Source organism: Gopherus evgoodei, unplaced genomic scaffold, assembly GCF_007399415.2.
Source record: "Gopherus evgoodei ecotype Sinaloan lineage unplaced genomic scaffold, rGopEvg1_v1.p scaffold_74_arrow_ctg1, whole genome shotgun sequence".
NCBI lineage: Eukaryota > Metazoa > Chordata > Testudines > Testudinidae > Gopherus > Gopherus evgoodei.
In genome coordinates this window covers 240,650-255,447 of record NW_022060095.1, presented here as the reverse complement: position 1 = coordinate 255,447, position 14,798 = coordinate 240,650, and the positions used below count along the sequence as shown (strand labels likewise).

Below are 14,798 nucleotides of genomic sequence, written 5' to 3'. Positions count from 1 at the left end.
GCAAGAAGGGTGGAGGGGTGCAGGCTCTGGGAGGGAGTGAAGAGGGGTGGATGCAGGCTCTGGGACAGAGTTTGGGGGCTGGAGAGGGGGTGGTGGGTGCTGGGGGGAGGAGGGGAGGAGACTGCCATCACATGTGGCTTCCTTCCTCCTGTGCTGCCCCTCACCATAGCCTTGGTGGGGATGGGGCTGCCCCTTGCCCAGTGTTTGCAGGAGTGGTGGCTGGGGGGAAACCGATCAAACTCTGGTTTTACTCTTTTGTTGATGGGTCACTTTAACCCCTTACAAACCCTTTCCCGCCTCTCTCACCCCCCTTTTCTATTGGGCTTGTTTGATCTTTTCGGTGGAGCCAGATGAAAACCACAAACCCCAGTGAGAGCAACTGGCTGGAAGACTAGACTGAACCCACCACCCAGCCTAGTCCATCCAAGGACTGAGGACAAATATCCCCCCACCCCCAGGCCACCTGCTTCCACTCCTGGCCTCTCCCAGCGCTGCCAGCGATTCTGTATGGCTGCATCAGGCGGGATTTCAACTGGACCCCCATTAAATTCACCCGTTTTGCAACCACTCTGCACCAAGAGGACCTTCCTTCCCTGCACTAGAGTTGCTGGATGGCTAGAAAGCCAAGCTGGTCATTTGATTGATCTGGAATATTATCATGCCCCCCCTCAAAAAAACCTTAATATCCACACAGCTTAGGGGAGGGACTATTCCCTCCCCTAAAGCCGGTCTTTTTTGTTGTAGCTGGGCAAACGAAGGAGCCATAGTTTAATTGACATATTCAGCCCCTACAGCGGTCTCGCAGCAGGAAAAGCAGAGTTGATGGGAAGGGAACTGGTTTGGATAGGAGCCCCATCCCCCTCCTTTGCAAAATAATTTGGAGAGAGGAATCAGATCACTCCGTGCCTCAGTTTCCTCCCTGTGGGGGGGTGGGGGGAAGATAAAAGTCTCAGCCTGCCGTGTTGCAGACCTTTTGCATTCTCCCCTCTTGATGTATTTGATTGCCTCCTCCAAACCTCCCTCTCTCTCACCTGGAGTTCACAGCACTAAGTACCGGCTGGGGGCTTTTTTCCTGGGTTATATTACATGATCCCGACTTCAGTTTTGAAACAGACACAGACAAGCACAAACTCACCCTCAAACAGCAACACCACCGAAAACCACAAAACCAACCCAATATTACAAACCTGCGGGGAATCACAGGGTCAAACACTCACCGCTGGGAGCCCCAGCAGCTGCTCAGGTGAGTGAGGTCCACTGCAGAGATTCCTGCCTCCCACCAGACCAGAAGCTCCCTCGGCGTCTCCTCCAGGTAAGTGTTGGGGGGAGGGGAGTGGAAGGAAGGCTGCAAAGCACATGTGCCTTCTCCCCCATCTCCCCCCTTCCCCCTCCTGACCTGCAACAGCCCCGTCTGCCTCTGCCTCAGCCCTCTGCTGGCCAGCATCTCTCATTGCCTAGCAGCAACAGCTGCTGCTTCTGGGAGAGACGCTACCCGATCAGTGCGGGGCCCAATTCGGGGGAATCGGGCAAATCGGCCTAAAGCCGGCCCTGGCTGTGGGGTCTCTAAAGGACCTGAGTAGTAATAACTTTGTACCTTCATTCATCATACAAGTTTTAACAAGTTTCCTTGCCCCCTCCTTTTTGCCTTATCTGCCACCCACTAGTATAATTTTTGGACATGTGCCTTTTTGGTGTCATCAGTCATTTTAAAATTGCATTTAATGTATCCTGATTGGCTACATAAGTAACTACATTAATAGCTGTAGCTTTATGCTTTTCCTCATTTTAAGAGGAAAATATGCGCCTTGTAGAATTCTAAATGGAGTAAATAGGTGTGTGACTGATGCATGGTTTGTGTGACAGTCAAATGAGCTCCTCTTTTGATAGAAGAGCGCATAATGTTGCCATTTACAACCCCACAAGTGAAAGGAGAACAGAGCTGTGCAAGGGGAGGAGAAGGGGGGGAGGAGATAATTCTGGGGTGCCAGGACATGGGGAGGATGTGTGCAGGGTTAGAGCTAAGAAGCAGCAGGGAGGGATGAGGTTGTGAGAGACGAGGAGGGAACACAAGAAGCTCCCAACATGCCGGGAGGTGGTGATAGCTGAGAGGCTGGGTTGGGGGGCAGCCAAAAAAATTTTTTGCTTGGGGCAGCAAAAAACCTAGAGCTGGCCCTGCCCTGGCAGGTGTGAGGCCCAGCTAGTGCCCAGCAGGAGAGAGAAGCTAGGGTCCCCTGCCTGGTAGGGACAGAGTTCTCCGGGGCTGCGGGCCCCAGTGTTCTCTGTCCTCGCGGCTTCTTCTCGGCGTCTCTCTGGATTCATATATTATGTAATATTAAATATGATGTTTTTCATATTATTTAATGTACAAATACAAAATAAGCATTGAAAAATTGTTGGCGCCCGCCACACTCTTCTGAAAACCTGAATGTGCTGCTGGCCACAAAAAGGTTGGGGACCACTGTCATAGATCATAAAATCAGGTCGGGATCAACAGGAGTGAGAGTTTGGAGAGAGTCTTGCACCCCTCTCCTCCAGCTTCCCATGTGCAGCAGCCACAAACTGTCTTCCCTCCAGGCTCCTTGGATCTTTGAGCCTGTCCCTCCTGAGGTTGAGTGGCCCAGTTCTTGTTTCTTACAGTCTCCTTTTCTGGAAAAATTAGTGGCTGTTGCTCCTGAATTTTAGTGTTTAATTCTCCAGCCTTCTCCACACCCTGTCAGGTATCAGGCCTCTAGCCAGCCCCTCTCTATGGGTAGGGACCCACATGCCTTTCCTTTTTGACCAAGGTGTGAGGATTGCAGCTTGTCCTTCACTGTGTTCACTGGACTAACGTCCAGTTCTTGTGCTTTGCTTTCTCTCCAAGGGCTGTGAGCAGTGTGTGTGTGTGATAGAGGTGGGAATTTTGGTGATACCTGTCTGATGCCAATACACACCTCAGTTTCCCTCTGTGATTATAAAGAGTAGGAGACATGAGGTGTTTTGTTGTGTATCTGTCATGGGGTGATATGAATGAATCATTAAGGACAGGCTGGGACCAACCTACATCAATGGAATATCTGACAGAGACAAGGGAATAATTGTCACCTGTCCATGGGAGGATCTCTGCTTGGCTGAGTGAAGCATACATGGACTCATGTTTTTGGGAGCAGGAAGAACTGTGTTCGCAGATGCAGGGAGCTCTACCAAAGACAAATGGACAGGCACAGTGAAAGGAAACCAAACTGTTTTTTACAGTAGCATGGCTCAAGAACATTGGCCAGTATGGACCATATTGTGTTTTTTGGTTCTCTGTCCTAATCTAAAGACTTTCTAATGCCGTGTTTCAGTTAACTACTAAACCCTGCTATATTTTAACAGTCTGCCCAGTATCACAGCAAAAACTTGCTGAGGTTCATTGAAGCATAAATGAGGAACAGTCTCTGAACAGGAGTGTCGTTCAGCTGGGCCTGCTGGCAGAGCTCACAGGTTGAAATAGGAGTGTTGAAGCCAGAGGCTCAGTCTCAGGTGTTGAAGCTGCATGGCCTGTCCTTGTGGAAGAGTGGGAGCCCTTGGGGCTCTAGCGCACTCAAGGGGCAACGCTCAAGGACTGTTTAAAAGCCAGGGCATTGCACAGATGCTATGGATCCATGACAGTGTGCCAGAGATTAAGCCTCTTGGGGAAAAGATATAAAACAAGGAAAGGGTCTAAATGTGTATTTACCATCATCCTCTCATCAGTCCTCATGGGAATCCCTGATCAAAGTGAATACAAAGTGTATTAAAACCTTCCTCTAAAGCTTCCCTTTTGGTTATCAGGTCATGTCAGTTTTGTTACAGGGCTTTCTCTTCGCTCTCCCACTTCCCTGGTTCTTGTCACGCAGACCATAAGCAGCAAAAGACCAGAAGTCCAAAGGGCAGATAGTGCAATGTTTATTGGGGTTATTTCCAAGCAAGCATATTCCAAAGCCCTTCACGCCAGTCGGGCTTATCTCTATACACCCAGAGAGTCTGTTCCCCAGTGTTTTATTCCCAGCTCTGAGGCTGCAGAGCATTTACCCTGTGTCCTCTTCACAGCTCTGATGCTGCAGAGCCTTGCCTGTGTCCCTGTTCCTGTTCCCCGCATTAATAAACCTGATTCGAATGTCCCTTCCCCCTCTTGTTTGACCCCAGTTTATATGGTCATATTCTCAGCTACACCTTAACCAATCATTTTACTGAAATTTAACTAACCAATCCTAAAATTGTGACATAATTCTCTAGCCAATTATATCCCACTACCCTAATTAACTTACACCTAGCAAAATTAATTATACAGCGGGCAGAAACAATTAGAGAACCAGACAGATTAACGATAGAAAAGTGGTGGCCATAAACCATTGATAAGTGTCTGTCTTCTCTATTTAGATTGTAAATTGTTCAGGGCATGGGCCATCTACTATTCTCATAGACTCATAGGTCAGAAGGGACCAATATGATCATCTAGTCTGACCTCCTGCACAAGGCAGGCCACAGAACCCTACCCATCCACTTTTATAACAACTCCTAACCCAGGACTGAGTTATTGAAATCCTCAAAATTGGTTTGAAGACCTAAAGCTGCAGAGAATCCACCAGCAAGCGACCTGTGCCCCATGCTGCAGGGGAAGGCGAAAAACCTCCAGGGCCCCTGCCAATCCGCCCTGGAGGAAAATTCCTTCCCGACCCCAAATATGGCAATCAGCTAAACCCTGAGCATGTGGGCAAGACTCACCAGCCAGCACCCAAGAAGGAATTCTCTGCAGTAACTCAGTTCCCATCCCATCCAACATCTCCCCGCAGACCATTGAGCAGACTTATCTGGTGATAATCCAAGATCAATTGCCCAAATTAAACTATCCTATCATAACATCCCCTCCATATACATATCAAGCTTAGTCTTAAAGCCAGAAAAGTCTTTTTCCCCCACTACTTCCCTCGGAAGGCTGTTCCAGAACTTCACTCCCCTAATGGTTAGAAACCTTCGTCTAATTTCAAGTCTAAACTTCCTTATATCCAGTTTGTATCCATTCGTCCTCGTGCCTACATTAGTACTAAACTTAAATAATTCCTCTCCCTCCCTAACGTTAACCTCCCTGATATATTTATATAGAGCAAGCATATCTCCCCGCAGCCTTCTTTTGGCCAGGCTAAACAAGCCAAGCTCTTTGAGTCTCCTTTCATAAGGCAGGTTTTCCATTCCTCGGATCATCCTAGTAGCCCGTCTCTGGACCTGTTCCAGTTTGAATTCATCCTTCTTGAACATGGGACACCAGAACTGCACACAATATTCCAGATGGGGTCTCACCAGCGCCTTATATAATGGTACTAACACCTCCTTATCCTTGCTGGAAATACCTCGCCTGATGCATCCTAAAATTGCATTTGCTTTTTTAACAGCTGTATCACATTGGCGGCTCATAGTCATCCTGCTATCAACCAATACCCCAAGGTCCTTCTCCTCCTCTGTCTCTTCCAACTGATGCGTCCGCAACGTATATCTAAAATTCTTATTATTAATCCCTAAGTGCATGACCTTGCACTTTTCACTATTGTATTTCATCCTATTACTATTACTCCAGTTTACAAGGTGGTCCAGATCTTCCTGAATAGTATCCCTGTCCTTCTCCGTGTTAGCAATACCTCCCAGCTTCGTGTCATCTGCAGACTTTATTAGCACATTTCCGCTCTTTGTGCCAAGGTCAGTAATAAAAAGGTTAAATAAGATCGGTCCCAAAACCGATCCTTGAGGGACTCCACTAGTGACCTCCTTCCAGCCTGACAGTTCACCCTTCAATACGACCCCCTGGAGTCTCCCCTTTAACCAGTTCCTTATCCACCTTACAACTTTCATATTCATCCCCATCTTTTCCAATTTAACTAACAGTTCCCCATGTGGAACCGTGTCAAACGCCTTACTGAAATCGAGGTAAATTAGATCTACCGCATTTCCTTTATCTAAGTAATCCGTCACCTTCTCAAAGAAGGAGATCAGATTGGTTTGGCACAATCTACCTTTACAAATCCATGTTGCAATTCGTCCCAATTACCATTGACCTCTATGTCCTTAACTACTTTCTCCCTTAAAATTTTTTCCAAGACCTTACATACTACAGACCTCAAGCTAACGGGCCTATAATTACCCGGATCACTTTTACTCCCTTTCTTAAAAATAGGAACTACGTTAGCAATCCTCCAGTCGTACGGCACAACCCCTGAGTTTATCGATTGCTTAAAAATTCTCGCTAACGGGCTCGCAATTTCACGCACCAGTTCCTTTAATATCCTCGGATGGAGATTGTCCGGGCCCTCCGATTTTGTCCCATTAAGCTGTTCAAGTTTGGCCTCTACCTCAGTTGCGGTAATATCCACCTCCATATCCACATTTCCGTTTATCATTCCTCCATCATCGCTAAACTCCTCACTAGTCTTATTAAAAACTGAGGCAAAGTACTTATTTAGATATTGGGCCATGCCTAGGTTGTCCTTAACCTCCATTCCATCCTCAGTGTATAGCGGCCCTACTTCTTCTTTCTTAGTTTTCTTCTTATTTATGTGGCTGTAGAACCTTTTACTATTGGTTTTGATTCCCTTTGCAAGGTCCAGTTCAATGCGGCTTTTAGCCTTCCTCACTTTATCCCTACATGTTCTGACCTCACCAAGGTAGCTTCCCTTGCTAATCCTGCCTTTCTTCCACTCCCTGTAATCTTTCTGCTTTTTTCTAATCCCCTCTCTGAGTTGCTTGCTCATCCAGCTTGGCCTACAACTCCTGCCCATGTTTTTTTTTCCCCTTTCTTGGGATGCAGGCTTCTGACAATTTCCACAGCTGCGATTTAAAGTAATTCCAGGCCTCCTCCGCATTTAAATCCACAAGTTCCTCCGTCCAATCTACTTCTCTAACTAATTTCCTTAACTCTTTAAAGTTAGCTCTCGAGAAGTCGAAAACCCTAATCCCAGATCTACATTTGTTTATCCTTCCATCTAGTTTGAACTGAATCAGCTCATGATCACTCGAACCAAGGTTATCCCCTACCACCATTTCTTCTACGAGGTCCTCACTGCTCACCAAAACCAAATCTAAAATGGCATCCCCTCTCGTAGGTACTTCAACTACTTGATGAAGAAATCCATCCGCTATCGCATCCAGAAAAATCTGACCCCTATTATTTTTGCAAGTTCTCATCCTCCAGTCTATATCCGGGAAGTTGAAGTCTCCCATAATCACACATTTCCCCTTTGTGTTTACTTCATTAAAGACATTCAAGAGGTCTCTATCCATATCCAAATCAGATCCTGGCGGTCTATAGCACACCCCAAGCACTATCTCAGGGGAGGCTCTAGTAGCTTTCTTTCCTAGTGTGATTTTTGCCCAGACAGACTCTGTCTTATCCATTCCATCACTTCTTATTTCTTTACAGTTAACCTCATCATTGATATACAATGCTACTCTACCACCTTTGCCTTTACTTCTGTCTTTCCTAAATAGCACAGAGCCTTCAATACCGGTACTCCAGTCATGACTACTCTTCCACCATGTTTCTGTTATCCCTATAATATCCGGTTTCACTTCCTGCATCAGTAGCTCTAGTTCCTCCATTTTGTTACCTAGGCTCCTCACATTAGTGTACAGACATCTTAATTTTTGCCATTTGGCTTCACTGACATTCGTTACCCGGTTAGGCACAGACATTCTACTACCAGCAGCACCTATTAAACTGGTATCTACACTACCCTTCCTCCTTAAGTCAATTCTTCTGTCCATGGCTGGCTGTATCCCCTCTTACTTTGTTTTCTTCCCTCTCAAGGTTAAATTCTGGCATGGAGATCACCTGGACATCTCCCAGCCATCTCCCCCAAATTCTTAGTTTAAAGCTCTCTTAATCAGTTGGGTGAGCCTCCATCCTAGAATTCTATTTCCCTCCTTACTTAGGTGAACTCCATCCTGAGTGAACAGTTGTCTGTCCGTAAACGCTTCCCAATGACCGTACATCCCAAAGCCCTCCTTATAACACCAATGCCTGAGCCATCTGTTGATCGCCATAATCTTGTCACTCCTTTGTCGCCCTGCTCTAGGAACCGGCAGAATCCCACTGAAGATCACCTGAGCCTCGATTTCTTTGAGCATCTTCCCCAGTCTGGCATAGTTCTCCTTGATACAGTCCAGCGAGTAACTAGCCGTATCATTCGTTCCCACATGAAGGACAATCAACGGATTCTTTCCCGCTCCCGCTAGGATCCTATTCAGCCTCAGGTCCACATCCTGTATCTTAGCTCTTGGCAGACAGCACACCCTTCTGTTCTCCCGATCAGGTCTAGTTACAGGCCTGTCTATTCTTCTCAGTAAAGAGTCTCCAATCACGTAGACTTGCCTTTTCCTGGCAACAGTGTGATTCTCCGGTCTATCCCCCACACCAGCTGGCCGCAATTCCTCTCGATTTGTATTTGCCCTTACAATCCTTCTAGGGCTCATACTTGGTGTCGCCTCCATTGACTCCTCCTCTCCTTCTGCAGGACTAGCTGCTCATCTCTTTTTCCTTGCCCTCTCTCCTTCAGCAGCCTGCTGTGCTCCATCTTCATTTTCCAACTCTGCAAACCTGTTCCTGAGTTCTATTTCTCCATCGCTGGCCCATCTTTTCCTCTGCCTGGTTCTCCTAGTCACATGCTTCCACCGTCCACTTTCCTCACCCAGCTGCTCCTCCTCAGAGTTCTTTGGTCCTGCTTCTATCCGCTCGTCTGAGCTTATCCCCTGTGCCTCATCATGTCTGTGATCCATCATCTGCTCAAACCCCCTTCTAAACTCAGCCAGAGTTTCCACCTGCATCTCCAGTCCTCTTATCTTTTCCTCCAGCAGCTCTATCAGGCGGCACTTCATGCAGATGAAACTCCTTTCAGTTGCCCCCTCCAGGACCATGTACATGCCACAGCTACCGCATCTGGTCATCCTCAGTGTGTCTGTACCTGCTGCCTCTGCCTCCATCATACCCTTCCAACTCTGTGCCTGGCAATCCACGCCTCACACCGCACCGCAGGCCACCAACAAGCGCTGGGCTGCTGACAGACTCCTGCCTCTTCCCTTGTCTGGCTTCCTGGTTTCTCTGCCTTGGTCTCCCCTGTAACCTCCCCCTGGAAACTCCCACTGAAACTCCCCTGTTAGCAGCTCTGTTCACTGGCGTCTGTGCCGCTGCCTGAGTGCCTGGCTCCTTATATAGGACCCCTAATGAGGTAAACTCTGCCCCCAGCTCAGGGCTCAGCCTCGCTCCCAGCACACAGCCCCTAGCAGCCTGCACACAAACTCCACAATACAATCCACAAACTACAAAAACCTGCTCCTCCAACAGAACTCCCACTGAAACTGCCTTCTTAGCAGCTCTGTTTGCTGGCTCCTGTGCCGCTACAGCTGTCTGTCTTTGTACTTCTCCTGGCACAATGGGGAACCACTGTTAGTTGGTCCTTAGGCAATAAGGTAATGAATATGATTCATAATAATAACTCTCCTGCACTTTGAGCCAAGGAAGCTGGCCTTGAGATGTTACTGCTTAAAAATGAGCTAGTCTTAAAATCATGGAATATTCTTTGTGACAAGTATCCCACAAATTTCACTGACCTCTCTTGTTTTCTTTGCTTTGAGCAGTGTTACCAGTTTCCAAACCTGATGTGATCTCACAACTGGAACGAGGGGAAGAGCCGTGGGTCCCAGACCTCTATGGCTCAGAGAAAAAAGTGCTCCCGAGAGCTACCTGCACAGGTGAGGAATTGGTTAAACCAAGTCAAAAACTGTCCATGAATATAGAAAACATTTGGAGTGCCCTATAAAGACCTTGTGAGCTCTCCAAGTTCAGGATTGTTCCCTGCAGATGTGGAATCATTATGGCAGATGTCACTCATGGCTTCCCACCTATCCTGACTGACAACTGGCAGCAGATCCCTCCCCGATCTCACTTTCCCCTGGTGTCCTGGTGAGATGCGGACCATCCCTCTCTCCTCTGGGGCAGGGTTTGGGGAAAATGAGCTCCTGATAGGTTTGATCTCTCCCACACATATTTTGGTTTGTTCATCCCATTGTCCATTCCCGTCTCTGAGATTTCCTTTCCTTTCGGTGCAGGGAGTGATGTATTTCTGGATTCAGTCTCTCACTCACCATCCTAACACCTGATGGGAGACAATGAGGAGACTCCCCAGCAGGAAGCTGCTGAGCAAGTAGAACCACATGGGACATTGTCAGGAAGACCCAAAGGGAATGTTTCCAGGAGTTGTGCACTCCCAGAAAAAGTAAAAGCCTGTGGGATTCAGCAGAGGCCGGAGGAAAACTTCAGTAGCCACTCAGACCTTATCACACTCGACTGTGGGAAAAGCTTCAATGGGAGCTCAGACCTTTTCACATATCAGAGAATCCACAGAGGAGGGAGACCCTACATGTGCTCTGAGTGTGGGAAATGCTTCCATTGGAGCTCACACCTTATCTCACATCAGACAATCCACACGGGTGAGAAAGCTTATGGATGCACGGAGTGTGGGAAATGCTTCAGTTGGAGATATGCCCTTATCGCACATCGGAGAATCCACACAGGAGAGACGCCCTACACATGCTCTGAGTGTGGGAAAAGCTTTAATCGGCACTCACAGCTTATCACACATTGTAGAATCCACACAGGAGAGAAACCCTACCCGTGCTCTGAGTGCGGGAAATGCTTCAGTCGGACATCAGCCCTTATCACACATCATAGAATCCACACAGGAGAAACGCCCTACACATGCTCTGAATGTGGGAAAAGCTTCAATCAGAGTTCAAACCTTATCTAACATCGTAGAATCCGTGCAGGAGAGACGCCATACATGTGCTCTGAGGGCGGGAAAAGCTTCATACAGAGCTCTAGCCTGAGCAGACATCAGAGAATCCACACAGGAGAGAGCCCCTACACGTGCTCTGAGTGCAGGAAAACCTTCATTGAGCGCTCAGACCTTGTCAGACAATTTTAAAATTCACAGTGGAGAGAGATCGTACACATGTTCTGCATGTGGGAAAAGCTTCAATCAGAGGTCATTCCCTGTTAGACACCAGAAAATCCAAATGGGAGAGAACTGTAAGAAATGCCTTGATTAGAGCTGCCCAAAGATTTGTTTTTAAAAAAATCACATTTGCTACTTCCAATATAGTGATCTTTGCGCCATCTTCACCGTGGTCTCTCAGCTCCCCCAGATAAGTTTCCTGCTTCTGCCTTTTGCAGCTCACTCTTCTCTGTGATCTTTTCTATCAACTCCTTTCCTTTTGAGTCAAAGCAGTGTGTGTCCTTCCAGCCAGGAATGTTCATCAGCTCCAGGTGGGAGAGAGGTTTGATCCCAGCAAGCTACACTGAGGCAAAAACTACCTGTGCCTTACGTTCACTATGACTGTACATGGTGTTGGCTGCTCAAGTTAGTGATCTTGGTGTAAAAAGACAATTACAGTTGTAGAGCAGATGCAGCCCAGGTGCAGTGGTTGGCCTTAGCTTTCTCCTTGACCTGACCTAAACTCCATCACTTTTCCTAATCTAAACAAACCCTGAGCATCACGGTTATACTGTTCCCCGATTTCAAAGCAGTTCTTAGTCATGAAGTTTCCCCTTCGGGAAGAAATTGTTTCATTCCTAGTTGCTTTGATGTTACTTCAGGTTGTGCTGAAGAGGAGATATTTTTATTAACATTTTCCTCACTTAAAATATATTGAACTATAACAAAGCTATGGTGATCTATGGCCCATGTGAACTATTTTTAGAACATTGGTCCCTAAGTGGCATTAATTACACTTCTAAAAGATGCCATGAGTAAATTGGGAACAACTGTCTTTTACCATTTGGATCCAAAGTCAGATGAAGCACAGAGAGAAACAGCTGATTCCTTCAAAGCCATTCCATGCCTTTGGGTCCCAATCTGGCTGCCTTGTTCGACAAGAAGCACTTCCCTGCTGGGCAAATGACGGTAGCCAATGAGAGAATGTATCAAATTCCAAGTTCAGACTGCAGGATACATGAATGCTCAGTCCTGACTCTGTGGTTTGGTTTTCCTGTTGAGTCTTGTGCATTTGTATCATTTCTCTGCCTCCTCCTACTTTGAAAGATTAGAAAGTGTGAAAATAGAGCACAGGTAGTTTTTCTCATGATACAGTCTTCCCATGTAGTGTGAGACCCCTTCCTCTACACTTCTGGGAGAAGACTCAGGGATAAATGAACTCACAGAAATGGAAGGATCCTAGAATGTAGAATGTGACTTCACACAAAGCTCACTGGGTGGAAATGGGAATTAAGAGAAAACTGCCCTATCGGTTTATATTTTGTAATCTTTGACTAAATTGTTAGCAGCGACAATGAAATTAAACATGAAGTTAACTAGTGTAATGTAAGAGGCTGATTCTGTGATAACTTTCACTGTTACAATATGATTCAGGTTTTCTTCTAGTTCTCTCCCTGCCCCCTCCTACTCTATCGGAAATGGTGGCTAATCCTGAAATTAAAAACTCACTCCAAAGGAGTTAGAGTGGGCGAATATGTGAGAGAAATAGCATGTAAGAGAATAGAGACCCAGTATAGACTGTAATTATTTTATGACTATTTCAAATGGAATCTATTTTGATAAATTTTAAAATAAATCATCTGTGAAGAATAAAATTACTCGAGACAAAATGTGTAGCCTTTTATCCAGTTAGAGGGTAACAGCCACAGAGTTCCCCAGGTCTCTTGTTTGCAAAGCAAAGATGTCACACCAGGCAGGAGATGTCAAAATCTACAGTGGTGATGGATGTGTGATGGGAGCTTTTCTGGGTTGGTTTTTTCATTTTTTTCATTTTATTTATATTTTGTTTTGTTTCTGCAACCAGTTATTTTGATAGGTGCTGAGTCTCCTTTTCCTTTTGAACACAGTTGTTTAACCCTCAGGCCTGGCTCTGGAAACCTCCTCCTTGTGTTTCTTTCATGCTTAATATGTTTGGGGTTCACACATCCACACTGCATGCGGTTCACAGAAACCTGCTGGGTTAAGCGGGCCTTTTCGAAACAGCCATTGGCCCAAAGTCTGCCTCAATTCAGCTGGATTGGGACAAGCCTGTATCAAAGGAGTGGTTCACACCTGATTTGCCCAGAGGCCTTTGGAGAGGTGAGGTAGATAAGATAAGTAGGAATTGACAACACTAAAGTTAAAGGTAAGGGTGAAAGACCCTCACCTTGCAAGTCAACAAGCCTGTTTTGTTCATTCCCTCTGATGCATCTGGCACTGGTCACTCTCAGGCAGCACACTGGGCTAGATGGGCCATTGGTCTGACCCAGTATGACCAGGTTTGCATTCTTATGTAAGCCATCTACAGCCTTGACTACATTGGCAAGTTTCTGCACAGTAAAGCAGCTTTCTGTGGTGTAACGTGTGAGGTGTGCACACTGCCAAGCCACTTAGTGCACAGAAACTGCGCAGTTGCAGCACTGTAAAAAAACCACCCCGTCGAGATGTGTACAGTTTTCTGCCCTGGGGCTGCAGCACCACGGTGCCAGTGCAGACACCGTGGTCGATTACAGCGCTGCAACTGGCCTCTGGGAGGTGTCCCACAATCCCTGTTCTTGCCTCTCTGGTCTTTGGTTTGAACTCTACTGCACTGCCCTCAGGTGACCAACCGTGAATTCCGCCCCTTAAATTGCTTGGGAATTTTGAAAATCCTTCTACAGGGACTGATTATGGTTACAGACCCATTCTGAAATTACAGCAGAATATTTTAAAGCTTTGTCTCAGGCCTGCACAACATACAGCCTGCGGGCCGAAGGCTCACTGTGCGGCCCACGGCTGGGATTCATAGGGCTCTGGGCTGCCCGCAGCGGCAGGGAGCTCAGAGCTCTTTAAATCTCAGCCGCAGCCGGGATTCAAAAGGTTCTGCGCTGCCCGCAGTGGTGGGGAGCCCAGAACCCTTTAAATCCCAGCTGCCAGGGCTGGCTTTGAATCCTGGCTGTGGCTCCAGCAGATGGGCTGGGGCTGGGATTTCAAGGACTGGGACTCCCCTCAGCAGCAGGAGCTCTGGGCCGTTTAAATCCCTGCCCCAGTCCTGCAAAGCTCTGGGTTCCCCCAGCTGCTGGAGCCCCGGGCCCTTTAATTTGACACTAAGGGCTCCCAACTACCTCTTCAGCTGGGAGCCCCTGGTTGATTTAAAATCAAGTATCACCTTCCCACCCCTAGCCTTCCTTTTTGGCCCACAGCTGTTTTGGTGGGGCAGTACTGGGGAAGGAGGGTTTGTTTCTGCAGGGCTGGATGGTGCTGGGGCAGGGTGTTTCCGCTGGGCCAGGAGGTCCGGGGGTGGGGGGGCGGTGTTTCCGTGGGGTTGGGGGGGTTTCGGCCCTCAGCAGTTTTCTTTGGAGTAATGTGGCCCTTGCCGCTTTATGAGTTGTGCAGGCCTGCTTTATCTCATAGTAAAGTAACACAATTCAAACCTGTCAGCACAGAGGAGAAAGCACTCCGTCATTTCACATTTATTGCTTCTTATCTCACTGACAAGCTTCCTTTTCTTGGGGCTGCTCCAGGTGTTTTCCGTCTTTTCCCTTCGAGGAGGTGTTATGGGACTGCAGCAGCTCCCCAGATGGACAGCTTTGTGCTTTCACTTACATCCTCCACTTCTTTGGATAGAGCTGTGTCTGCCCCCAGTTTAATTCATAGATGAGACCTCAGGTACCAGCAGATAGTTACAAAGGCTAAATTCCCATCTTCATTGGGAGGTTATCCTGGGCTGTCGAGGCTGCAGGATTTAGCCCATGATTGGTCAAGGTGCTACAGCAGCTGCACTCTTACATTCTGAGTCCTGCA

The 14,798-nt window shown here is 47.3% G+C and overlaps 1 protein-coding gene across 6 annotated transcripts in view; it reads left to right on the top strand.

Moving 5' to 3' along the window:
- The window catches only part of LOC115643863 (zinc finger protein 436-like), a 45,250-nt gene that overhangs the window by 11,408 nt on the left and 19,044 nt on the right, over positions 1–14,798 (top strand). For 2 of the 6 annotated variants that reach the window (XM_030547861.1, XM_030547860.1), the window contains exons 4-5: positions 9,622–9,735; positions 14,519–14,680. In XM_030547861.1, coding sequence (XP_030403721.1) covers positions 9,622–9,735; positions 14,519–14,655 — 251 coding nt within the window. In that variant the 3' untranslated portion in view covers positions 14,656–14,680. Of the gene's footprint in view, positions 1–9,396; positions 9,736–10,092; positions 12,635–14,518; positions 14,681–14,798 lie in introns of those variants that run through there. The other 4 variants (XR_003998386.1, XM_030547862.1, XM_030547863.1 and 1 more) reach the window with 3 other exon arrangements.